Below are 27,077 nucleotides of genomic sequence, written 5' to 3'. Positions count from 1 at the left end.
ACAAATAAAAGAAATTTTACACCTTATTCTTATATAAAATACAAAAATAATTATTTTCTTTTTCTTGATTGCATTAATATTGTAAATGATATTAACTTGAAACATACCTAATAAACAAAAGAGTATTTATTTGGTCATGAACTTCATAATATATGGTTGATAGATATATGTTGTATGTTTATCAAATATATTAAATATTACAACATAGTGTGTACTCTTAGTTTTATACAAAATAAGATAAAATAATTTAAAAAGTTAGGGATTAAGATGCATGATTATCATATTTATTGAATTGGTGAGGACACAAATAGGGGACCTCATTCTCATTTAAACATTCAACAAGATAAACCCAATGGGATCATGATTATTATAATCATGTTTATGGAATTAAAAATTGCCTAGTTAACTCAACCTCATAAACATATACATCTCATATTAGCTCCCATAATGATAGTGGATTCTCCTGCTCATACATGATATCTTCTATTGTATCAATGTTATATATAAAATCTTGACCATTAGAAGATCCCATTTGCTGGAGGAATAAAAGATTGTCATACTTTGAATGCATATTCATGAGCTCTTCTTCCTTAGCTACTAACTGAGATTCTAGTTCAGCTATTTTATTTTGTAATTCATGGACCATTTTAGCAGTTCCTTGGATTGGGTCCTTCACTCTTGCACTTGCTTCACACACCAAACTATTTATTGCATCTCCCCTTTGCTCAGTATCCAAACCCTATAGAAACATTGCATAAATATGAGTCCTGCAAATAAATTAATACAAAATCTATATAGACTTTAGGGTACTAATTTATTTAGACTTATTTAAAACCAAGTTTTAAATATTTTTCATCCCCAAACCAAAATAATGACAAAAAAATATTATAACCCCAAAGTATTTGATGAACACCATTTAGAATACTATCATGGTATAGATGGCGGTATCACAACATTTCCAAAGACTTATTAAAATAAAAAGACCTTAAATAGTGCCTGAATTGTAATTGTAATTGTATTCTTCAAAAAAGAAACAATTTTTAAAATGAAATTCATTATTGTATTTATAGAAGTTTGTAATTATGTTAGATTATTAGTTAATTCATATAGTTTTTGTTGTAATATAAACCTAAATACAACATATAGCTATGACTCTGTATACAAGGTTGTAAATATTGATTCATAGTGTGTGATAGTGGCTATGAACACTTTGAACATGCCTACTCAATTACATAAGTAAAGGACCAATTAAATTAATATGCCTTTGTCCTTTCTTATAATTTTTCCTCCTATAAACAGAAAAAGATTTGAGAAAATATCCAATCTAACTAAATTTGAACCATAAATGAAATTTTTGATCTATCAATTAATCACAAACCTATCACAAAGCATTGATACATTCACTAAGTGAAGAAACACTTTCAATTATTAATATGGACTATCAAAATCTAGTTTCCCACTGGAATTTGGGAAATGAATATATGTAAAACAAAATTTATACAATCAAATTTAAAAACCATATGTACTAAATATGCTTTAGACTATGTAGATACTTTAAAAAAAATTATACAATCAAATTTGAAAACCATATGTACTAAATATGCTTTAGAGTATGTAGATACTTGAATAAATTAAATGATGTTTTTAACTAGATGTACATCTTCTCTAGTTCTGGAGGGCATTGCTAAATAAAGTCTTGAAGGAAAATAGTAGTAGAGTACGTGGGCGGAGAATACGACAAAATGCGCAACAGATAGAGTACGTGGGCGGAGAATACGACAAAATGCGCAACAGATAGAGTACGTGGGCGGAGAATGCGACAAAATGCGTCATAAGTGGGCAACATAGAGAGTCGTTGGGCGGAGAAAGCGAAAAAATACAATGCTGAAAACAGAACTTCCCCACTGTTTAAATATAGCCTGATTTTGCTGAAATGCACGCGTTTATAGACTAGGAAAAAAGGTTTACGCACTGTTTAAGCTTTTAAGTGAAGATTAAACTCCAGTTTTGTAAGACAGAAAAAAAGCCCTAATCTGATTAGAGAGAACAGTTAGAACATACAGTTAATATCTCAAGAATCAATGCAGAAGTAATTCAATTCTAAGAATGTACTTATGTATAAGCTTTATTTTATGAGAATAATTTATACATTTATCCATTCTAGAAATTGAATAACAATTTCAGGATATTTATTTAAGAAACAAATTTACGTGAAAATAATTGAATAGATTTGTTTAAAAATTCAATTAAGTCGTTTAGTTTTAGCACATTTTCACAATTTATAACTGTAATTGTGTGTAGTTTTTTGCATCAACGTTTCAGGTCATATTCTATGACCAATCATCAGAATGATAGAGAATTTCAAGAGATGTATAATTGTAAGTTGCAGACCTAATTAGCTAGACTCAAAGATGATTAAAGGATCAAAGAATAGAGGGGAAGAGGGAAGAATCACATGGAATGAGAAGGATGAGACACCAAAAAATAACAATGGCTTAGAAAAATAGATTCTTAATTTGTCCCCCTATTTTTCTAAGCCATTGTCATTTTTTGCCATTTCAATCTTTTCCTTGTTCCACATGCTTCTCTCCCTTCTCTCCTCTCATCCTTTGAATCACTTTGAGTTTAATTAATCTACAACTTACAATTATACATTTTCTACACTCTCTATCACTCTCATAATGAATCATAAAATGTGATCCAAAATATTGATGAAAATAATGCAGACAACTGAATTTAGAAACAACTAAATGATACAATTAGGTGAGTGTTAAGTACTTGCAAATCATGGCGATATTAAGTTATAGACAACCATATTTTAAAAAGTTAGGTGAAAATAATTGAATAACAATTTCAGGTGAAAATAATTGAATAGATTTGAATAAAAATTTCAGGTGAAAATAATTGAATAGATTGCAAAATTAAAAGCCATTTCAACAGAAAATGAAAACTGGGCCATGGATAAAACTCACTTGAAGCAGTTTGACGATATAGTTGGTTCCATACACTCTCTGCACGACTGTGAATTTGTCCGGATCATTTGGAGGAAAATAAGGGGCCAAAATACATTCTTCTGAACACTTCTTGCGTTGCCGTCTACAGGCCGCGCACGATTCCATCTTTCTTTTCCTTTTCGCCATCTCTAGTGGTGACAAAAGCCTAACATAACTATATTTCATAGAACAGTTCTAATATATTAGGGTGAAAGTTTAGAGCTAAAAAGTCAGTCAGTCATTGGAAAAAGCTAGTCAACCCTGTGGGAATAAATATTCAAATCAAATTGTTATGTTATATTCAAAGTCATTTGGAAACGTGTGAGGAAAGGAGGCCACGCGAGATATGCTTTCGATTACGTTGCGAGAAAATGCAGCTCCGTTCAAAGTCATCTGCAAACGCGTGAAAAAATGAAGGAAACGTCTAGAGAATTTCTGACATATATTTTCAGTCTGGTCTATGCAGCCATCAAGGATCCGACATCAGATAAGCTTTCCATTGAATGTACGTTAGATGTGATAGAAAATGTGCGGCACAACTTCTTAGTTGTGGGGCAACACAGAGATTACATGATTTAATACGTTGAGTGAAAAAAGGTAGGCGCCAGGGTACGGATTTTGAACAGAGAAACAAATAACGGATTGCTATATTTGAGTTGAAAATTGAACATTTTATACGAAGAGGAGGTTTAGTAGTCAGGTATGAATCGATAATCTTAATGGTTGAGTGCACCTGACGTTACAATTTATCATTTATAATAATCATTCTAGTTTCAGTCTTTTTAATAAAGATTTATAATGGAAGAGTTGAAATAGAGAATAATTTGAAGATGTTTTGGGATGTAATTTTTGGTCTCTTAGATTGTTGATCTCATGGATATCATTAAAATTCTTTCAATTCAATTCATTTGAAGATGGTTCAACAGTCAATTAGTTTATATTTTCACATCTTAGTGTTCATTCATTGGTGTCTAAGTTGTCATAAATTTAAGAACATGTCAACTAGATGGGCCATCAAAGGCACATTCTCACATCCACATGGTTCATGTCCATTTAGTGTAGGCACTTACACAAACAATAAATAGTGGGTCTCTCCTATAAGACATCAAACTAAATGCATTTAACAATTCATTCATGTCATCAAAGATTTCATACAAAGATTGCGACTTCACATTCAAATGATCAATTACAAGCTCGATTAATTGAAATTTTAACTTAACAACCAAATTGAGTGCATTTATTTTTTAAAATTGAATCAATTATAAGAGGAAAATATTGCATGCATCATATTGTCATGATAGTAAATTATAGATTTATTTCAAGTACACATCAAATATCCCTTGCAACTTGTAGAACTTCACCTAATATCCTCTACAAGTTCTTGACTTTTTCACAACTCTTCACATTGGCACTTTCTATCTCAACATCATGAAATTCATACATCATATTTATATACTCTCATACATACATAATTTGTGTATAACATTGTAAATTTTCACCTTCTCAACTTTTTCTAATTTTGTAACATGAAGAATATAAAATAAAATTAATACTACATTCTTATATATACACAATTAAGGTTGGACTTTACATATACATAAATACATACATACATACATACATACATACATACATCCATCCATCCATACATACATACATACATACCTACATACATACGTACATACGTACATACATACATACATACATACATACATACATACGAATGGGTAGTCTATAAATAACATTATAAATTTCATCAACTTCTCAACATCTATTACTTCAATTATGTGTGTGTGTGTAACTCTTTCCATATTGAGTCATATCATATGTTGAACATTCTCGGATGCTAAGCAGGGGAGTAAATTAACATACACTAAAAAATGATCATTAATTATTTTTAACATTCATAACATTATTCATCACATATGCATGAAAGTAAATAACTGAACCAACAAACACATCCACACAAGAACACAAAATTTATGCATGTATGCACACGCGCGTGGACACACACACGTGCACAGATATATATATATATATATATAGAGAGAGAGAGAGAGAGAGAGAGAGAGAGAGAGAGTCAGTCCAAACACCCAAACAATTAAGGAAGATCTTTCTCGCAACTCACCTATGCAATTCACTTATTCACTAGTTCCCTCATAAGGTCATTGGTTATCACAAGGCTACAACAAACCATAGGTACTTCCTTACTCACAAACTCTCAACCAACCATTGAAACGCCTTAGATTAGATTTATACAACTTTCCCAAGGTAACACAGAGACTTTTCAACCCCTGGATCACACCAAACTCATAAAACTCCACTCTTGCAAGATCATCTCATAAATAGGTCTCCAAAGTCCACTATTACTCAGCTCACAACATGTAATGGGTATTCACAAACAAGTGCACTCCTTGACACAGGCTACAAGAAATTCCAACATGTACAATCCTGGTTCTCTACCCTCCCAACCACATAAGAGTCCACAACAACATTCATTGTAGTTTCACTATTTCTTGGACAGTCACACTATGTGCAGGGAGAGTCATGGATTCATGGTTCATTCCTCATTTATAGGGTTTCAAAAAATAACCAAGATGAAGGAGGGATCTTCTACTCTCGCCCCTATCTTCAATTTCAACAATCACTCTCACTTCAACCTTCCAACATTCGATGAATCTGCTCACTGTCAACTGTGACAGTCAAGGTTCTTTCATAGTGACAGTCACAAACTCTTCATGCTTGTTTTGTCACCTTGACTTGACAACCATTGGGACATGTTTGTGGCACCTCCACACACCGCTCACTTCCTTCTTTAAGCCTTCAAGGACCAACCTTTCACTGACATCGACGATACACCCTTAACTCACTATTATATCAGTCTGAGGCACCATAAATCAGACTTCTCCAACACATTTACACATGGAAAATGCTTCATGGATCCCTGAAAACACTAAATAATGAAAGGGAATAATATAATAAAAGTCCTCACCCATTTTGGTGGGTTTCCAATAAATAAAACTGAAGATTTATATTACTATATGTTCACTGTTAATCCTAGGAAGGGTTTTGATAGTCCACACAAAAATTGAAATAACTTTATCAAAACAACATGAAATGAAGTGAAAAAATAAAAAGAATACCAAAGAGGATTCACTCCCCAATCATGTAAAATGGATAACCAAGGCAAATGAACAAGTTTTTAACAATGGAAAATGCTCTTGATTAGACTGTCACGTCTGAAAACTCAGAATTTGCAGTAAACACAATGAAAACTTTATTGATTTTTGCTTGCCAACTTTCATCCAACCTCTTCATGGCTCAAAACTAGGCCTATTTAAAGGTTCTCCATGCCTCCCTAAAGGTTAAAGGTTAAAATAAATTTGAACTTATTTTTACAAACTAACACATGATTACCCACATAATGCAAAAAGTTGCTTTGACAATTTTTTGACAATATTGACAATTTTGCCTAAAATAGGTCATAAATTCAACCTAAAACCAATATGACTCAAAAATAATAGAAATAGGTTCAAATCATTTATCACCATATTGGACCCATTGGTACACATCTTCCAGATAATGACAATTTTGACAACATGTGTCATCATGACTCCTTAAAGACTCAACACACAACCTAATTGTCTTAATGACTTTAATCATTTAAAAAAATCTCAAAAACCTTAACCTATTACCAATTTGGCATCATGGTTGTCATCTTGTGCTAGGTGTTCTTGCACCAGGTTTAATCATATATGTATACAATCAAATTAAGGAAATTAATGTGATTTGTTTCAAAAAAATTTCACAATCTTCTTTCATGGCCACTAAAAATCAAAAAGTTTATATAATCCTCTATACTCAATTAAACGAGTTGGCATTAATGAGATACTATATATTTTTACACATATATACATAATTGTATATCCACATATATCTATATATTTATCTATGACTTTGTGCAACATAAATTAATATGTGTATTTTAGTAATATCATATCCTGTTGATGTAAATTATGTCTCATAATTACACTTTACTTAGGTTGACTTACGATAATGCATTCATTTTAGTTTGCATATGTTGCCCCCATATTTGGCATAACTAAAATTTTAATTTCAAATCGATCTCAATGATGAATGAAGATCCAATAGGTGTTTACACGTAAACAGTGAACACACAATCCAAGGTCGTCACCAGTTAAAATATGAAAAATGGATGAATTTTGGAAATTACCAAGAATTGAGGGAAAAAATTTGATATACATGTCGTTAGCATCATTTTGTGTCATGTGGCCAATTTTCGCCTGAACCCAATTTGTAATTTGTCATATATTAAACCTTCAAATTTTGGTGTCAATCGCCCAAAAATGATTAAAATATCTCATCCTAGGATTCGTCATGAGGTGTAAATAATTGCATGGACCCATTTCCCTACCATTGATGCATATTTCAAATTTAAGGACCTAAATCCCTACCGTTTTAAAGTTATGTCATTTTTCTCGAGCATGAGCATTAAATTCAAAATATTTAAATTATTTTTCAAAAAATAATTTAATATTTTAAATTTTTTTAATATTCTGGTCATTTGTGGGAAAAAGTTGTCTAAAAACTTCAGATGCATTACTCCTTTATTCTCCTCCATGATCAACGGTTTTCGAGGTCAAAATCATAGTCTTTGAAGAAGAAGGTTAGAAATGCTCAGTTTTTAAGCAATTTTAACCTATATTTCTAACTTTTTGCAAAAAATAGTTAGAAATGCTAAGTTTTTGAACATTTTTAACCCATATTTCTAACATTTGCAAAAATGGTTAGAAATGCTCATTTTTTGAGCATTTTTAACCCATATTTCTAACATTTGCAAAAATGGTTAGAAATGCTCATTTTTTGAGCATTCTTAACTCACATTTCTAACCTCATACAAAAAAAAAAGGTTAGGAATGCTCAAAAATTGAGCATTTCTAACTTCATTTCTTAACCTTGTGGACCTGCTTTGTCAAAAAGGTTAGAAATGCTCCATTCTGGAGCATTCTTAACCTCTTCCATAATTTTTTTAAAAAAGACGAAGAAAGAGCTTTAAACTCCAAGTTATGAATGTCCATTAGATGTAATGAAAAGAAAGTGATTTTCATCTGGTGTTTGCAATGATGACAGAATACACACATAATATATTTCACTAGATTTTGGAAATTTTTAGGTGCACTTGGTAAGGCTGTTATTAGAGGCAAAGGTTGAAGTTGCAGGAATTATAAATGAAGATCAATGTTCGAGAACCCCTTCTTGGAGATGGTAAAAGCCTTATTGATGGGAATCCTGCCGAGGAATTCCAAAAGAACTGATTGTCGATGGCGGCTTTGTTACACCAAAAAGCAATGCATTTGACAATTGCTTTTAGAGATTATCAAAAGGAAAGCGAAAGACGGGCAATTGTGGAAGAGTTTTACAGTACTCAACACATTAACCAGACCAGACTTATGATTTTGTTTTACGCAAGTGTGAACAATATGGGAAGCTGGACAAAGCTGTGATGAGCATTTGGAATTTTGTGAGCTACTGAATGAGTTTGTAGATGAGTCTGATCTTGACCTAAAAGAGCCCCAAATTGAGCATATCCTCCAAACAACAGAAGTCATTTGCAAAGATTATCCCAATGAAGATTGGCTTCATTTGACTGGACTCATTCATCGTTTAGGCAAGGTGCTACTTCATCCTAGTTTTGGAGCTGAACCTCAATGGGTTGTTGTAGGTGACACTTTGCCTGTTGGATTTGAACTCGATGAATCCATAATTCATCGCGAGTATTTTAAAGGTAACCCAGATTACTACAACCCCGAATACAACATAAAGTATGGAGTTTATTTTGAGAAGTGTGGACTTTACAAGGTTATTATGTCATGGGGTCACGATGAATATATGCACATGGTTGCACAAATAAACAATACAATGTTACCCCCTATTGCACTCTTTATCATCAGATTTCAGTTTTTCTACGCTCTACATCGTGTTGGCACTTCCACCCATTTCCTGAAGGAGGAGAATAATGAAATGCTGGAGTGGCTTAAAATATTCAACAAATAAGATTTATACAGTAAGAGTAAAGTAAGAATTGGTGTTAGAATCCTTTGGCTGATTATTTATTGTATGGTCTAGTAAGGAATGGTTGGTGTATTTTTGAAAGTAGAAGCCAAGATGTATGACAGATAAGATATTTAGTCAAATTGAGATGTGTTGGAAGACGTGATTGCAAACCTTGGAGCTCATGGAGCATAAACAAAGCAAGTGAAATGCTTGACAAAATGCCTCACTGAAATGTGGTTTCATGGAATGCGATAATCTCAGGCTATGCGCAGAATGGGGTTTTCTGAAAAGGCCTCAGAGACGTTCAAGCGAGTGCACTGTGCAGGTTTAAATCTAAACTCCGCAACCTTTATCAGCAGTATGCTAGCTTGTGCTAAAATGGGGCTATAGCACAGGGAATACGCATTCATCAAAGCATAATTGAAAGTGGACTTGTATCGAATATTGTAGTTGCAAATGCATTGATAGACATGTATGCAAAATGTGGAAACATTCACAGGAAAGCAAACCATTTGACAGAATGTTTCAAAGAGATGTCATCCCAGTGAATGCAATGATTGCAGGATATGCACAAAACAGATTTCATGAAAAACCTTTCAAATTCAAAACGGTAGGTGTAAATTTGAATGCAACAACCTTTGCCAGTTCCTTACGTGGTATGGGCATTTATCAAAGCATAAAGGATAGAGGAATTGTGTTAGATGTTGTAGTCCCAGCTGCTCTGGTAGATAATGTTGCAAATCGTGGAAGTTCACACAAGGCAAGTGAACTATATGACAAAATGCCCTGAAGTGATGTCATCTTATGACTACGATTATTGCAAAACATACAGGAAATAGGGTATTAATGTATGTAAACTGCAGAAATATAGACCAAAATCCGTGAACTGTTGGACAAAGAACCTTGAAGAAATATGGCCTCTGACATTGTAAGCTTTGTGTGAAGAGTGAATGAAAGTTCAAAAGTAGATAACGGTTTACTCAAAATGAAAGTAAAGCTTACGAAGTTTCAAGAACTTCCAAAATACCGATGAAAGCATAAAGCACCACCTTGGAGGAGTTATTTAAAGTGCCAATGAAAATATAATGGTTATGGTTCTTGACAAGTGAAAATCTCTTCAAATGTTGGTGAAGAAGTTGGTAATAGTTATCGAGTGAAAGTACTTGATATTCATAAGTGGCCTACGTGTGAAATGTGAAGATGTTGACAATGCATGTCAAGAGCTAGACAATATAACAAGGAGATAATTTTGTGACTAGAATGAAAGTGTCTAGATAGAGTTATCTCTAATAGGAATGAATGTGCATATTTTAATTGGAAGCTACTCCAAATCAAAGAAGACCACATCTATTTTAGAATATGTTCGATGCAAAGGATTAATAGGTTGCTACATCACACATACAATGTGCATGTCTAAGTGTAATGAAGTAGCAACGTGTTGGTGAAAGGATAATTTATGTCAACGACAGATATAGCTCAAGTTATGGATATTTGAAAGACATGGTCCTTTTCCATCTTTATGAAGAGGCTCAAAATTTTATTTTCTTTTCAAATGATTATATATGTTTTGTATCCTTAAGTGACGAATGAAGCAAATGATGATGGAGAACTACTTCGGCAAGATCCATAACTTGAAAATTATAATGTTTCAAGTTGTTCTTTCTGATGTGACTTTTGTCACTCATTGTAATTAAAGGTTAGAAACTGGACCTTATTCATGCAAAAGTGATGTAGTTTCTAACTAAGCTCTTTTTGCATAAAAATGAGTTAGTTATTAACTTATCCAAGTTAATTATTGAGGTGGTTATTCTGGGAAGCCTATAAATGCAAGGCTATTTTCATTTGTAGGGAAAAAAATTTGACTGAGGGGGAAAACTCTGCAAAATTTTGTAGAGAAACTAAACAAGATGTTTTGATATTCATACCTTTGTACTAAGGGGTTTTTGAACTTGTATATTTTCAAAAAGGATAACGAAAAATGCATTAAGTTTGTGTGTCTTGAATGTATTCGTGCACTATCATTACTAATTTTTCGTATGTTGAATTAGTAATCCCTTTATGTATTGGTGAAATCCATTGATGAAACACATCATTTCATTGTATCTTGGCTTGCATGTGCTGGCACAACCTATCTCTTCGTGTGTTGAGGTTTATTGTACTTCTTTCATCATTGTTGCATGACTAACCTTTTTGGTGGTAACCCCTTTTGTGATTCTTATCATTTATGGAATCCTACTTGGTGTTTGGATGTCTTCTTGTAGGCTTTCTGCTATTAATCTTGTTTAAGTTCTATGTTTTCTCCTTTATGTACTTTTAGGTTAAAAGTACACAAAAATCCTAAATACCCCTATCATAGGAGGGAGTTGCCCCTCTCAAACGCAAAGGAAGATCGTGTTTCATAGAAAGATCTCTCCAACTATTGGAACGTTTATCACTGCTGATCGGGTAAATAGGGTCAGTTTGAGGTGAACGGCCATAGTGACAAATCTATTTACCAACAGATTTTTGTCGAGTCTACTGGGGAGCGAATTAACAGTGTGCTTAGTTCCTCAGAAATTTCAAGGTACCTTCTTCAGAATGAAGGTTGGTGACTCTGTCTGAAAGATCGAATTTATAATAATGGTTTGGTACAAAGGAATGTTGGAAAGTGATAGTGTAAGTGATAATGAATATTATATATATCCAAAGAGACCAATTCTTGGTGAGCCCATACAAGTAAACTTCTTGAAGAAATTTTATGGTGGCATGCAGTTTACTTCATATAAGATTCATCTCTCCTTATGTCGATTGTTGCAAGAAATTGAAGAAAAATATGGAAAGGAGATTATTTTTCTTGTTTGTGATCATTTACCTAAATTAACAACAATCAAGAAAGATTAAGACAAAAGTGACCTTTCTCTTGTATAAATTGTTCAACTGAATCAAAGTCATGATGAACCTGAAAAGGTCAATTTCTTGAAGAGTTTCAACACTGGAAAGAAGCTTGATCATCATAAAATTAATCCTTCTCTACTCCACACTCTGCAAAAGATTGAGGAAAAAGATGGGAGAGAGAACCAAATTTTTTCTTGTGATTGTATTCTTGAATAAACAATGATAATGATGTTGATGCTCATTCTCCTCCACCTATTTCTAAAGAAAATTAGATTCTCAATGATTCACATATAAAGTTTTTGAAAAGCTTCTATGGAAATAGGAAACTTGATGATGATAAAGTGCATCCTTCTCTGCTCCAAACATTGCAAAATATTGAACAAAAAGATGAGAATGAGAATCATTTTCTCACTGATATAAAGTCATATGAGATAAGTAATGAAGGGAGCTCATTAGAATGCATATATGCAAAAGAAGATGAAGTCACATTTACTTGTAAGGATACATGTCAAGAGAAAAATCTAAAGGTGAGTGAGATAGAGAAAGAAGATTGTGTTCCTGTATGCCACAAGGATTATGAAAATTGTCATAGCAAAGAAAAAGTCTTCCATCTACCTGAAAACAAGAAGCTTGATGGTGGAATAAATGATTTCAAGACTTCCATGCAGCCCAAGCTTCAAGAAAATGGTGAAGAGGAGAGGTATAAAGACAAATCTCCTATAGTTCTCATTCCAACTTGGTGTCTCAATTCTTCTAACGATGACTTTCTATGTGGAGAGGATATTCTCATTCATCCATCACTAATAGTTGAAGATGAAAACATTTTCATGGAAATTAAAGGTATGATACCTAATGGACAATCTTGTATGGATATGACCAATGGAGAAGCAACCATAGGTAAAATTTTGTACACATATTCTTTATCTTAAAAAATGGAGACTTGTACTGAATGTAGGTCCCAGAGACAACTGAGAGGGGGGGTGAATTAGTTGTCTAATAAATTCAAACCAAAAACTTATTAACCAACTTAATGCTTAATACCGGTAAATCAGTTAAGTATGCCAGTAGATAGTGTTAATAGTAAATTGCTATACCGGTAAGAATTAATGCATGAAACATAAGCACAAAGTCATCCACAACACATGACACCAATATTTGTACGTGGAAACCCTGTAAGGGGAAAAACCATAGTGGGAAACCTTACCCATAATCAGATGATACTACTGCAGATAGTAAGTGTACAAAAAGGGGTCTGCACATGCAGAAAGGCCAACAACCTAGAGCTCACTACTCAATCACAAATGGGAGTCACACTTACTATAGTTGGATGGTTAAATCCAATAAGAATGTACTGCACAAAATAGCATATTGAATATGCTGGATTCAATACCAGTGTAATGCTGATATGCTTCTACAAAAACCTAGCTTCACCTTCAAATGATGTCTTCGTGTATACCTCTGCTTAATCTCGCATATACCTTCACACAATTCTTTTTCGCATTCCACACTTGATCTTACAAATAAGATCTTACATTTATACCATACCCTAAGACCAATTTTAGTAGGTCGACTCTAAAAGATATTACAATAAAAACATTTTACAAATAATACAATATCCGATGCAATAACCGATTGAACATGTCAGCTTAATGCATTTACAACAATAATAAATCTTCTCCATAGCGTGCCATGTTGATTTGGAAAAGATAAACCTGCCGGTGTAACCCTAGATAACCTGGACCTATTTGTCGGTAAAAGAAAATATGCAAATAAGAATATACCAATGATTATTACTTCAAAATAATGTGTCCACATGATGTCTTCGACATTACCAAGTGTCTTCCATGTCATTCCAGGTACCGGTGAACATTACATCCTACCAGTTAATCATATACCGGTAACTGTTGCACAGTTTACTGTTTGTCGATGAATGGTGCTGGATCTCCAAAGTAGGTGTATTTATTAGGTGTTGACATCAATGACAAAACCATACCAAAATACCAACAATCTCCCCCTTTGGCATTGATGGCAACACAAGATGGAAAAACCATCAAAGAGCCAAAACAGAAATGCCAAGTGTAAAACCAACAATCTCCTTAAAGTGACAATCTCTCTCCCTGGGAGCAACATGAGTTATTTTATGTTATCCTGTTCCAATTTTCACCATAGATATCTCTCCTCAATTGATAATGTGTTTTTCCATATATCTCTCCCCCTTTGACATCAAATGCCAAAGCTACAAAATTTGAAGTCCATACAAAAATACCAACTACTCCCCCTGAGAAGTAGCTTCCTCATTAAATACTAGAATAAAAGATTTGTCCATTTAATTCTGTCGGTTGATGACAATCATCAACTGTTTAAGTCTCTACCGGTGGAGGTATGACTTCAAGCTGATCTCTGAGATACTCAAAAGTTTCCTTAGGCAAAGGTTTTGTGAAAATATCTACAAGTTGTTCTTTAGTATTCACATAAACCAGTTTTATCTCCTTTTCTTCAACTTTTTCCCTTAGAAAATTCAGTTTGATAGAAACATGTTTTGTTTTAGAATGTAATACTGGATTCTTAGATATATCAATTGCTGTAGTGTTATCACAATATATAGTAATAGGTTCCTTGCATTTTACCTTTATGTCTTTCAACATTTGCTTAAGCGAAAGTACCTGTGTATAGTTTGTTGCTGCTGCAACATATTTTGATTATGTTGTTCATAAAGATGTACAACTCTATTTCTTACTTAACCAAGAAACTAATCTCTTTCCAAGAAAGAATGCTCCTCCAGTGGTGCTTTTTCTATCATCCACATCTCCTGCCCAATTTGCATTTATGTATGCATATAGATCAAAATTTTCATCTTTAGGATACCATAATCCAATATTTGTTGTGCCTTGTAAGTACCGAAAAATCCTTTTTACTGCTGATTCATGATTTTCCTGAGGATTACTTTGAAATCTAGAAACTATACATACTGCATTCATAATATCAAGTCTGGTTTGTGTCAAATATAGTAAACCTCCTATCATAGATTTGTATCTAGTTGGATTAACAGGTGTAGATTCATCCCTTTGAGATAATTTGTCATTTGTAGTCATAGGTGTGCTTATCGGTTTAGAGTTCTCCATCCCAAATTTCTTAAGTAGTTCTTTCAAGTACTTAGATTGACTCAAAAATATGCCTTTATTAGTCTGCAAAATCTGCAATCCTAAAAAGAATTTTATTTCTCTGATCATAGAAATTTCAAATTCATGCTGCATTTCAAGAGAAAATTCCTTGCATAATTCATCTTCTCCTCCAAAGATTATATCATCAACAAATACTTCAATAATCAAATGTCATTATTAGTTACTTTGTAATATAAATTGCTATCTGCATTTCCTTTAGTAAAACCAATCTTTAAAAGATACTTATCCAATCTTGCATACCAAGCTCTTGGAGCTTGTTTTAATCCATACAGAGCTTTTCCTAATCTGCAAACCATATCATTGTCATCTGTCAAGGAAAATCCATTAGGTTGTTCAATATAGACTTCCTCTTCAAGATCTCCATTCAAGAATGCACATTTGATATCCATTTGATAAACTTTGTAATCCTTGTGGGCTGCAAAGGCCAAGAATAATCTAACTGCCTCAATTCTAGCTACCGATGCAAAGGTTTCATTGTAATCAACTCCTTCTTTCTAAGAATATCCCTTACACACTAGTCTTTCTTTATTTCTGACAACCTCACCATCTTCATTGAGTTTGTTTCTAAATACCCATTTGGTTCCAATTACATTTTTATTTTTAGGCTGGGGAACTAATGTCCAAGTATTATTTTTCTCAATTTGTCTTAATTCTTCTTCCATAGCTTTAATCCAAAATTTGTCTTCACATGCCTCATTGACAAATAATGGTTCAATTTGAGAAATAAGACATACCTCTTCATTTTCCAATCTTCCTCTTGTCATGACTCCTTTAAATTTGCTTCCAATTATCTGATCTTCAGAATGATTCAGTCTTACATACTGGGTTGTCTTAGTCTGTTGTTGTTCTTCAATTACTGTGGAATCCTTTGATGATACCGGAGTAACTGGATCATCATTTTGTACCGGTGGATTTATTGTAGGTTCATTTGTCATAATTTCTGTTCCCAGTTCAGAGTCTATATACCTTGAAGTTCCTCTGAATTGTTCATCAATCTTTACATTTGTGCTCTCAACAATTTTCTGTAATCTTTTATTAAAACATCTATATTCTTTACTCTTAGATGAATAACCAAGAAATATTCCTTCATCACTTCGAGGATCAAACTTGCCAATATAATCATCTCTTCTAATATAACATTTACTTCCAAAAATTCTAAAATACTTAAGAGTAGGAGTATTACCAAACCATAGTTCATGAGGGGTCTTATCGGTTTCACCTTTGATGTGAACTTTGTTGAATGTATAGACAATAGCGCTTACTACCTCTCTCCAGTACACATGTGGTAGATTTGCTTCTGATAACATACTTCTTGCTGCATCCAAAATAGTTCTGTTTTTTCTTTGAACAACTCCATTCTGTTGTCTTTTGATTCCATTTACTTCACAGAATGTATTAAAATCTTTAGATGTGAATTTTCCTCCTTGATCTGATCTTAAACATTTAATTTTCTTACTAGTTTCATTTTCAACCATTTCTTTGAATAGTTTGAACTTCCCAAGTGCTTCTGATTTTTCTCTGAGAAAAGTAACCCAACACATTCTAGAATAATCATCAATAATTAGCATGAAATATCTATCACTTTGTAAGCTTTTAGTCCTAGCTGGACCACATAAATCAGTGTGAATTAAATCAAGGGCATTATTGGATTTTTGTGGAATACTTTTGAAACTAGCTCTAATTTGTTTTCCAAATTGACATTCCTTGCAAATTGTATTCTGAGGTTTCACAATTTTAGGTAGATATCTAACTACCTTAGAAGTACTGATTTTTACCATGCAATCAAAATTTACATGACATAGTCTTTTATGCCATAGCCAACTTTCATCTATATGTACAATTAAGCATGCCTTTTCACTGTTATTCAAATTAAAGATATTACCTCTAGTCTGACTACTGGTTGCGATTTCCAAACCAATTCTATTCATGATTTTGCATTTTCCATTTTTAAATTGTAACTGAAAACCTTTCTCAACTAATTGACCAACACTTAAAAGATTATGTTTTAATCCTTCAACATAGTAGACATTGTCAGTGTTATGTTTTCCATCAAGAGATATTGAACCCTTACCTTTGATTGAACAGGTTTTGTCATCTCCGAATCCTACTAAACCACCATTGTATTCTTGAAAGTTCAAGAATTTACCTTTGTCTCCAGTCATGTGATGTGAGCATCCTAAGTCAATAATCCATTCATCCTTTGATTCAACTTTAGCTACTAGGGCTTGTTCTACCGATTGAGCAATAGGTACCAGTTGATCTTCTGTTATAGCAACAAAGACCCATCCATTGTCTGATGGATCCTCATCAGAATCATCAGTCACACATTCATTAACAATGTAACAAGATTTATCTTTGTTTTTCTTAAATCTATATCTCTGATATTCAGGATTAGGTTTGTATGCTCTTCTAGCTTCTTCTCTTAGTCTAGCATGTCTATCAGGGCATCTTGAAGCCATATGACCAATCTTATTGTAGTTAAAACATTTAAAGGGTGTTTTACCTTCATACTTACTTCCAATTGGGCCTTTTGGCATTTTTCTTGCAAATAGTGCTTCAAATTCTTCAAGCTCTTCATTCTCCTTCCTGGTTTCTTCAAGTTCTCTTGCATAAAAGGCTCTCCAGTCTAATTTGTCAAAGGATGGAGCAGATGATCTTGATGCTTTGAAGGCCAAATCAATTTTTATAGTAGTAACAGGACCAAATTCCTCAATTTCAAAAGCTAAAAGTTTTCCAATTAATGTATCCCTAGTTACTAATGTATTAGGCATTGTTCTCAACTCATTTATGGCAATAACCTTCATTTTATATGTCGGTGGCAAACCTCTCAAGATTTTTGAAACAATCTCATCTTCACTCAAGGTTCCTCCACAACATTTGATACCCAAAACAATTTCATTTACTCTTTTCATAAAAGCAGAAATCCTTTCATCTTCTTCCATTTTCAGATGTTCATACCTGACTCAAAAGCTTTCAAGTTTTGTAATTTTGACTATGGAATCCCCTTCATTCAGTGTTTCCAAATGATCCCAAATAGCTTTTGCAATGGACCTATCTGATAATCCCATGATTTGTTGATCTGATAATGTGCTCAAGAGTTCTTCTCTTGCTTTGCAATATTTTCTTCATCTTTAGCTAAAGTAGTGGGAGCAGTCTGACTAGCTACATCAGTAGTATAACCATTCTTAGTAACTTCTTAGATGTCTTTACCAATGCAATTCAGATGTGTCTCCATTCTGATTTTCCATATCCCATAGTTGGTTCCATCAAGTTTAGGACTATCCTTTCTGAAATAATTAGTAGACATTGGATCTCCTCAAGTTGTTAAACTTCTGCAAAAAGAGGACTAGGCTCTGATACCAGTTGTAGGTCCCGGAGACAACTGAGAGGGGGGGTGAATTAGTTGTCTAATAAATTCAAACCAAAAAATTATTAACCAACTTAATGCTTAATACCGGTAAATCAGTTAAGTATGTCGGTACATAGTGTTAACAGTAAATTGCTATACCAATAAGAATTAATGCATAAAACATAAGCACAAAGTCATCCACAACACATGACACCAATATTTGTACGTGGAAACCCTATAAGGGGAAAAACCACGGTGGGAAACCTTACCCATAATCAGATGATACTACTGCAGATAGTAAGTGTACAAAAAGGGGTCTGCACATGCAGAAAGGCCAACAGCCTAGAGCTCACTGCTCAATCACAAATGGGAGTCACACTGACTACAGTTGGATGGTTAAATCCAATAAGAATGTACTGCACAAAATAGCATCTTCAATATGCTGGATTCAATACTGGTGTAATGCTAATATGCTTCTACAAAAACCTAGCTTCACCTTCAAATGATGTCTTCATGTATACCTCTACTTAATCTTGCATATACCTTCACACAATTCTTTTTCACATTCCACACTTGATCTTACAAATAAGATCTTGCATTTATACCATACCCTAAGACCAGTTTTAGTAGGTCGGCTCTACAAGATATTACAATAAAAATATTTTACAAATAATACAATATCCGATGCAATAACTGATTGAACATGTCGGCTTAATGCATTTACAACAATAATAAATCTTCTCCATAGCGTGCCATGCTGATCTGGAAAAGATAAACCTGCTGATGTAACCCTAGATAACTTGGACCTATTTGCCGATAAAAGCAAATATGCAAATAAGAATATGCCAATGATTATTACTTCAAAATAAAGTGTCCACATGATGTCTTCGACATTACCAAGTGTCTTCCATGTCATTCCAGGTACCGGTGAACATTACATCCTGTTGGTTAATCATATATCGGTAACTATTGCACAGTTTACTATTTGTCGGTGAATGGTGCTGGATCTCCAAAGTAGGTAAATTTAGTAGGTGTTGGCATCAATGACAAAAACATACCAAAATACCAACATTGAACTCCTAGATCAACCTCGAGTGAAAGAAGATGAACCATCAAGTATCCACTATTTATCATGCATGCCACCTGACTATGAATTTTTCAAATTCCATGAAGAGTATGATAAAGAGGAATCATTGGGACAAGAGAACATAAAAAGTAATATAGATTTCTATGAGTAGGTTGAGAATGAAATCCATGTAGGAATATCCACAAATGTCCCTATCTCGATGGAATTGCAATCTATGCCTTATGAAGTTTCCAAGGTTCAAAGCAATGCTCCTTTTGAATCTTTAAATCAAGAAGACACCCCTATCAAAGAGGATAGTTTTGGGAACTGTACCAAGAATGCAGAGATAAGTGAGTTAATGGATGATCTAATGAAGGAAGCCCGTGAAGTTAATTCTCAATGATTGTATTCGAGATTCGTGTTTGAAGGCTTCAAATGATGACTTCTTCTATGGTGAAAGTGTGTGCCTCAATCCTTTGTTTTCAGATGATTATATTTCTACAGGTGTTTTTCAAGCTGACAGTCATGAACAGGATTCGATGGATGTGTCAACTCAAATTTCTTCACATTACAGATTATATAAAGGTTATCCAATTCATGGATTAATTTATTGCAAACTAGACTATCAGAGGGATCTTCATATAGAGGATATAGGTATAACTGCAAATATTCCACAAATTGCTAATAATGTTCACAGTGGCACCCAAATCTTTCAAGAGAGCCCACAAATTTATGATGAGAGATGGTTGTTTGGTTCATTACTCAAAGATATTTCTCATCTTCTACATATCGATCTTGCCAACCTGCTGAGCTTATAGGTTCAACATGGATGCACACCACTTATCCACAAAGATGCCTATTTCTCTCAGCCTATGAATGGTTTTGTATGACAATCCTAGAGAAGTTTGAGGTAGGATTTTCCTACCATGTACATACTTTAGTTAGAATTTTTGTTGTGTTCATCCCATTTTTGGTTTGTTTCTAGTTTCTCTAGCTATTCCCTATGTTTTTTCCTCTTTGACTCTGTTGACCAATAGATAATGTACTAGCCCACGAACCAGAGATTTTGGGTTCATCCTGTGTCCTTTGCAGTCCTTTTCCCTAGTCAGAGCCAACTATTCCCCCATATTTTTCATACCTAAAATTTTAATTTCAAATTGATCTCAATGATGAATGAAGATCCAATAGGTGTTTACGCGTAACCAGTGAACACGCAATCCAAGGTCATTGCTAGTTAATATATGAAAAATGGATGAATTTTGTAAATTACCAAGAATTGAGGGAAAAAAATTGATAGACATGTCATTAGAATCATTTGGTGTCATGTAGCCAATTTTCACCTAAACCCAATTCATAATTTGGCATATATTAAACCTTCAAATTTTGGTGTTTGTCGCCCAAAAATGATTAAAATATCTCATCCTAGGATTCATCATGAGGTGTAAATAATTGTGTGGACCCATTTCCCTACCATTGACGTTTGTTTCAAATTTAAGGACCTAACTCCCTACCATTTGAAAGTTGTGTCATTTTTCTCGAGCATGAGCATTAAATTTAAAATATTCAAATTATTTTTCAAAAACTAATCTAATATTTTAAATTATTTTAATATTCTGGCCATTTGTGGGAAAAAGTTGTCTAAAAACTTCAACTACATTCCTCCTTTATTCTCCTCTATGATCAATGGTTTTTGAGGTCAAAATAATAGTCTTTGATGAAGAAGGTTAGAAATGCTCAGTTTTTGAGCATTCTTAACCCATATTTCTAACCTTTTGCAAAAATAGTTAGAAATGCTCAGTTTTTGAGCATTTTTAACCCATATTTTTAACCTTTGCAAAAATGATTAGAAATGCTCCATGTTTGAGCATTCTTAACCCACATTTCGAACCTCATACAAAAGAAAAAGGTTAGGAATGCTAAAAAACTGAGCATTTCTAACCTCATTTCTTAACCTTGTGGGCCTGCTTTGTCAAAAAGGTTAGAAATGCTCCATTCTGGAGCATTATTAACCTCTTCTATAAATTTTTAAAAAAATACGAAGAAAGAGCTTCAAACTTGAGGTTATGGATGTTCGTTAAATGTAATGAAAAGAAAGTGATTTTCATTTGGTGGTTGCAATGATGGCATAATACACACATAATGTATTTCACTAGATTTTGGAAACTTTTAGGTGCACTTGGTCAAGTTGTTATTAGAGGCAGAGGTTGAAGTTGCAGGAATTATAAATGACGATCACTATTCCAAAGCCCCTTCTTGGAGATGGTAAAAGCCTTATTGATGGGAATCCTGCTAAGGAATTCCAAAAGAGCTGATTTTTTATGGCAGCTTTGTTACACCAGAAAGCAATGCATTTGGCCATGCTTTTAGAGATTATCGAAAAGAAACCGAAAGATGGGAAATTGTTGAATAGTTTTACAAGACTCAACACATTAACCAGCCGTATGATTTTGTGTTATGCAAGTGTGAAGAATATGGTAAGCTTGACAGAGTTGTGATGAGCATTCAGGAATGTTGTGAGCTACTGAATAAGTTTGTAGATGAGTCTTATCATGACCTAGAAGAGCCTCAAATTGAGCATCTCCTCCAAACAGCAGAAGTTATTCACAAAGATTATCCCAATGAAGATTGGCTTCATTTGATTGGACTCATTTGTAGTTTGGGCAAGGTGCTACTTCATCCTAGTTTTGAAGCTGAACCTCAATGGGTTGTTGGAGGTGACACTTTCTATGTTGGATTTGCATTCGATGAATCCATAGTTCATCTCTAGTATTTTAAAGGTAACCCAAATTACTACAACCTTGAATACAACACAAAGTATGGAGTTTATTCTGAGAAGTGTGCACTTTCAGTTTAATTGAGATGCACTAGAAGACGTGATTGTAAACCATGGAGATCATGGAGCATAAACAAAGCAAGTGAAATGCTTGACAAAATGCCTCACTGAAATGTGGTCTCATGGAATGCGATGATCTCAGGATATGCACAGAATGAGGTTTGTTGAAAATGCCTCAGAGACGTTCAAGCGAATGCATTGTGCAGGTTTAAATCTAAACTCCGCAACCTTAATTAGCAATATGCCAGCTTGTGCTAAAATGCGGCTATAGAACAGGGAATCCACATTCATCAAAGCATAATTGAAAGTGGACTTTTATCGAATATTATAGTTGCAAATGCGCTAATAGACTTGTATGGAAAATGTGGAAACGTTCATAGGCAAGCAAACCGTTTGACATGATGTTTCAAAGAGATGTCCTCTCAGTGAATGCAATGACTGCTAGATATGCAGAAAATGGATATCCTAAAAAATCTTTCAAATTCAAAACAGTAGGTGTAAATTTGAACGCAACAATCTTTGCCAGTTCCTTACGTGGTATGGGCATTTATCAAAGCATAAAGGATAGAGGAATTGTGTTAGATGTTATAGTCATAGCTGCTCTGGTAGATAATGTTGCAAATCGTAGAATCTCACACAAGGCAAGTGATCTATATGACAGAATGCCCCAAAGTGATCTCATTTTATGACTGTGATTATTGCAAAACATATGGGAAATAGGGTATTAATGTATATAAACTGCAGAAATATAGACCAAAATCCGTTAACTGTTGGACAAAGAGCCTCGAAGAAGTATGACCTTTTACATTGTAAGATTTGTGTGAAGTGTGAATGAAAGTTCAAAAGTAGGTAATGGTTTACTAAAAATGCAAGTAAAGCTTACGATGTTTCGATGAACTTCCAAAATACCAATGAAAGGAAAATCATAAAGCACCATCTTGGAGGAGTTATTTAAAGTACCAATCAAAATATAATAGTTATGATTCTTGACAAGTGAAAATCTCTTCAAATGTTGGTGAATAAATTGGTAATAGTGATCGAGTTAAAGTACTTGATATTCATAAGTGGCCTACATGTGAAATGTGAAGATGTTGACAATGCATGTCAAGAGTTTGACAAAATATAACAAGGAGATAATTTTGTGACTAGAATGAAAGTGTCCAGATAGAGTTATCTCTAACAAGAATGAATGTGCATATTTCAATTAGAAGCTACTCCAAATCAAAGAAGACCGCCTCTATTTTAGAATATGTTCGATGCAAAGGATTAATAGGTTGCTACATCACACATACAATGTGCATGTCTAAGTGTAATGAAGTAGCAGCATGTTGGTGAAAGGATAATTTATGTCAATGATGGATATAGCTCAAGTTATGGATATTTACAACACATGATCCTTTTCCATCCTTATGAAGAGGCTCAAACTTCTATTTTCTTTTCAAATGTATATATATGTTTTGTATCCTTAAGTGACTAGATGACAATGAATGAAGCAAATCATGATGGAGAATTACTTCAGCAAGATCCATAACTTAAAAATTATAATGTTTCAAGTGGTTCTTTTTAATGTGACTTTTGTCACTCATTGTAATTAAAGGTTAGAAACTGGACCTTATTCAAGCAAAAATGATGTAGTTTCCAACTAAGCTCTTTTTGCATAAAAATGAGTTAGTTATTAACTTATCCAAGTTAGTTACTGAGGTGGTTATTCTGGGAAGCCTATAAATGCAAGGCTATTTTCATATGCAGGGAAAAAACTTTTGACAGAGGGGGAAAACTCTGCAGAATTTTGTAGAGAAACTAAAAGAGATTTTTGATATTCATACCTTTGGAGTAAGGGTTTTTTGAACTTGTATATTTTCAAAAAAAACAATGAAGAATGCATTAAGTTCGTGTGTCTTGAATGTATTCATGAGTTATCGTTAATAATTTCTTGTATGTTGAATTAGTAATCCCTTTATGTGTTGGTGAAATCCATTGATGAAACACATCATTTCATTGTATCTTGGCTTGCATGTGCTAGCACAACCTATCTCTTCGTGTGTCAAGGTTTATTGTACTTCTTTCATCATTGTTGCATGACTAACCTTTTTGGTGGTAATCCCTTTTGTGATTGTTATCATTTATGAAATCCTACTTGGTGTTTGTAGGTCTTCTTGTAGGCTTTCTATTATTAATCTTGTTTAAGTTCTATGTTTTCTCCTTTATGTACTTTTAGGTTAAAAGTACACAAAAATCCTAAATACCCCTATGATAGGAGGGAGCTTCCCGTCTCAAATGCAGAGGAAGACCGTGTTTCACAAGATGATCCCTCCAACTTTTGGAATGTTTGTCACTACTCATTGGGAAAATAGGGTCAGGTTTAGGTAAACGACTGCAGTGACAAATCTATTTACCAACAACATATAAGAAACTTACGGAATTATAAATCTAGAGAAGATGGTTGTAGGAGAAATTCCATATTTTGTGGTGTTATCTTGTTATTACATTCCACCTTCGATGGGTGATCCACCTTTAGTGAAATATTATAATATTTCTTTTACCTACCCCTACCTACCCTTGTATCTCATTGGACCACATGTCATGATTGTGTTCTCTCATAGCCTTGCCTTTATAAGCAGGCTCATTTATATTGTATGTAATTCAGTTGATTTTTTTTTGCATCTTGTTGAGAATACAATTTGTTCTTGTTTATCTTTGTCTCTCTTGTAGTTTTTTAAAAACAAAGTTTCATGAAATAAGAAAAATTAAGAACATCTTTTTTTCATCTATCATACTTGTCTTGCAGCATTGTCCAACCGACAGCCAGGTGACGCTTATTTTTCTCCTACATTTTTCATGGCAACATCCCAATCGAAGGTATCTTCATCTGTAGTATTCTTTAGGGCATACTTTTGGTGGCATCATCTTCATGTTTTCATATTTTCATCATCATGTTGTACTCTCTTGCATTAGCTATGTTGTAACACACTAGTATAAAGTGTCACACCTCTTTGTACTTTGTCATTGATCAATTACATATTTGATGCAATTCTCTTATACTCCATATATTAGGAAATATGTTGTGACTCTAGGTGCATGGCTCTAGTTGAGACTTATATTATACAAGTTTGTGCATGGCTCTACTGATACTTAGATTGTACCAATCTCTCATTGATGAGTATCCAATCAATGCTCAAGCAGGTGTCTCTATGCATGATCTTCATTTTTTTATCGTGAGTGATTCATCGATCATTATTCATCGACATGGGTACCTGGTTTTATCACATTTTGACATTCTCGATGCAAAATTGTCTTTATTTCTTCCTAATGGGAAGAAATTTTGGTCAATATTATTGGACCATCCTTGCAGGAGAATCTACATTGAGGGGGGCCTTCATGGTCTTTCTTCCTCTTTCTTATGGGTGGAACTTCTTACTCACATGAGGTTTTGTTCTTCTCAATGAGAGCTTTGTGTGTTTGTATCTCTCTTTTGGGAGTGACTTTTTTGCCTTTCTCCATTTGTGAGAGATTGCATTGCATTTGTACATGGGCACCTAACATGGCCTAGTAGCTAGGACCCATCTTTCATTGTTATCTTGAGTCTACACTCCCCTAAGTTTCACTTAAGGGCGGTGGTGGTGTAAATTATATCTCATAATTACACTTTACTTAAAATATCTTAAGATAATGCATTCATTATAGTTTACATCTAGTAGACACTTAGGAAATTGGACATCGATGGAAGATGGTTGTAGGATAAATTCCACCTTTTGTGGTGTTATCTTGTTATCACATTCCACCTTCAGTGGGGGATCCACCATTAGTGGATTATTCTATTATTTATCCTACCTACTTCTACCTACCCATGTATCTCATTGGGCCACATGTCATGATTGTGTGCTCTCATAGAATTGCCTTTATAAGCAGACTCATTTACATTGTATGTAATATAGTTGGTTTTTTTTTGCATCTTGATGAGAATATAGTTTTCTTTTGTCTATCTTTGTCTCTCTTGTGTTTCACTATTCATTGGGCTCTAGATCTTGGCTATTATTGGAAAATTATCACATATTCATATTTTTTATATTTGTATATGTTTTGAATAGGTATTCTATCTATACATTATAAATTTTACCAACTTCTCAACATGCATTACTTCAATTCTATTTGTGTATCTCTTGCCATCCTAGGTCATATTATTATTTTCTCTACAATAATCTTTGTTTTCTCTTAAACTATGAAGCAATGACTTGAGCCCGTGTCAAACATATAACCATATCCACACACACACACACATATATATATATATATATATATATACATATATATATATATATATATATATATATATATATATATATATATATATATATATATATATGTATATATATATATATATATATATATATACAAGATATAGTTATATACACATACATATGCATAATTATATACAAGATATAGTTATATACACATACATATGCATAATTATTAATGACTGATATTCACACTATGTTATACATTTATCTTATATTTTTTTATTATAAATTATAGTCTATCTTTTTATCACCACCATGCATTGCACATGAAATTTCATCACTTTTTAATGCTAAAAATTAGTAATTTTTGTATGCTACAAACCAACCATTTACTTATATACTAGAGTTCAATAATTTACTTATGTTATAGCTCAATCACTTATATCATAGAATATACATTTGTTTTT

At 33.4% G+C, this 27,077-nt stretch overlaps 1 protein-coding gene and 1 pseudogene across 1 annotated transcript; one reads left to right on the top strand and one right to left on the bottom strand.

Annotated features, from left to right (window-relative positions):
• Window positions 1-322: 322 nt before the first annotated feature.
• LOC131045709 (LOB domain-containing protein 1) lies at window positions 323-3,130 on the bottom strand. Its single transcript, XM_057979301.1, has 2 exons — window positions 2,973-3,130; window positions 323-739 (listed from the first exon to the last, which is right to left on the bottom strand). Exons 1-2 carry the CDS (start codon window positions 3,117-3,119, stop codon window positions 431-433), a joined length of 456 nt encoding a protein of 151 aa, XP_057835284.1. The 5' UTR covers window positions 3,120-3,130; the 3' UTR covers window positions 323-430.
• A 274-nt stretch (window positions 3,131-3,404) lies between these two features.
• Window positions 3,405-9,140, top strand: LOC131045719 (inositol oxygenase 1-like; annotated as a pseudogene).
• The last annotated feature ends 17,937 nt before the right edge of the window (window positions 9,141-27,077 follow it).

This window comes from Cryptomeria japonica, chromosome 7 (genome assembly GCF_030272615.1).
Source record: "Cryptomeria japonica chromosome 7, Sugi_1.0, whole genome shotgun sequence".
NCBI classification, from domain to species: Eukaryota; Viridiplantae; Streptophyta; class Pinopsida; order Cupressales; family Cupressaceae; genus Cryptomeria; species Cryptomeria japonica.
This window is presented reverse-complemented; position numbering and strand designations above follow the sequence as displayed.

Coding starts and splice junctions, on each gene's coding strand:
- LOC131045709 (XM_057979301.1), bottom strand. CDS start 3,119: ATGGAATCGTGCGCGGCCTGTAGACGGCAACGCAAGAAGTGTTCAGAA. Junction 740..2,972: donor ATATCGTCAAACTGCTTCAA/GTGAGTTTTATC, acceptor ATGTTTCTATAG/GGTTTGGATACTGAGCAAAG.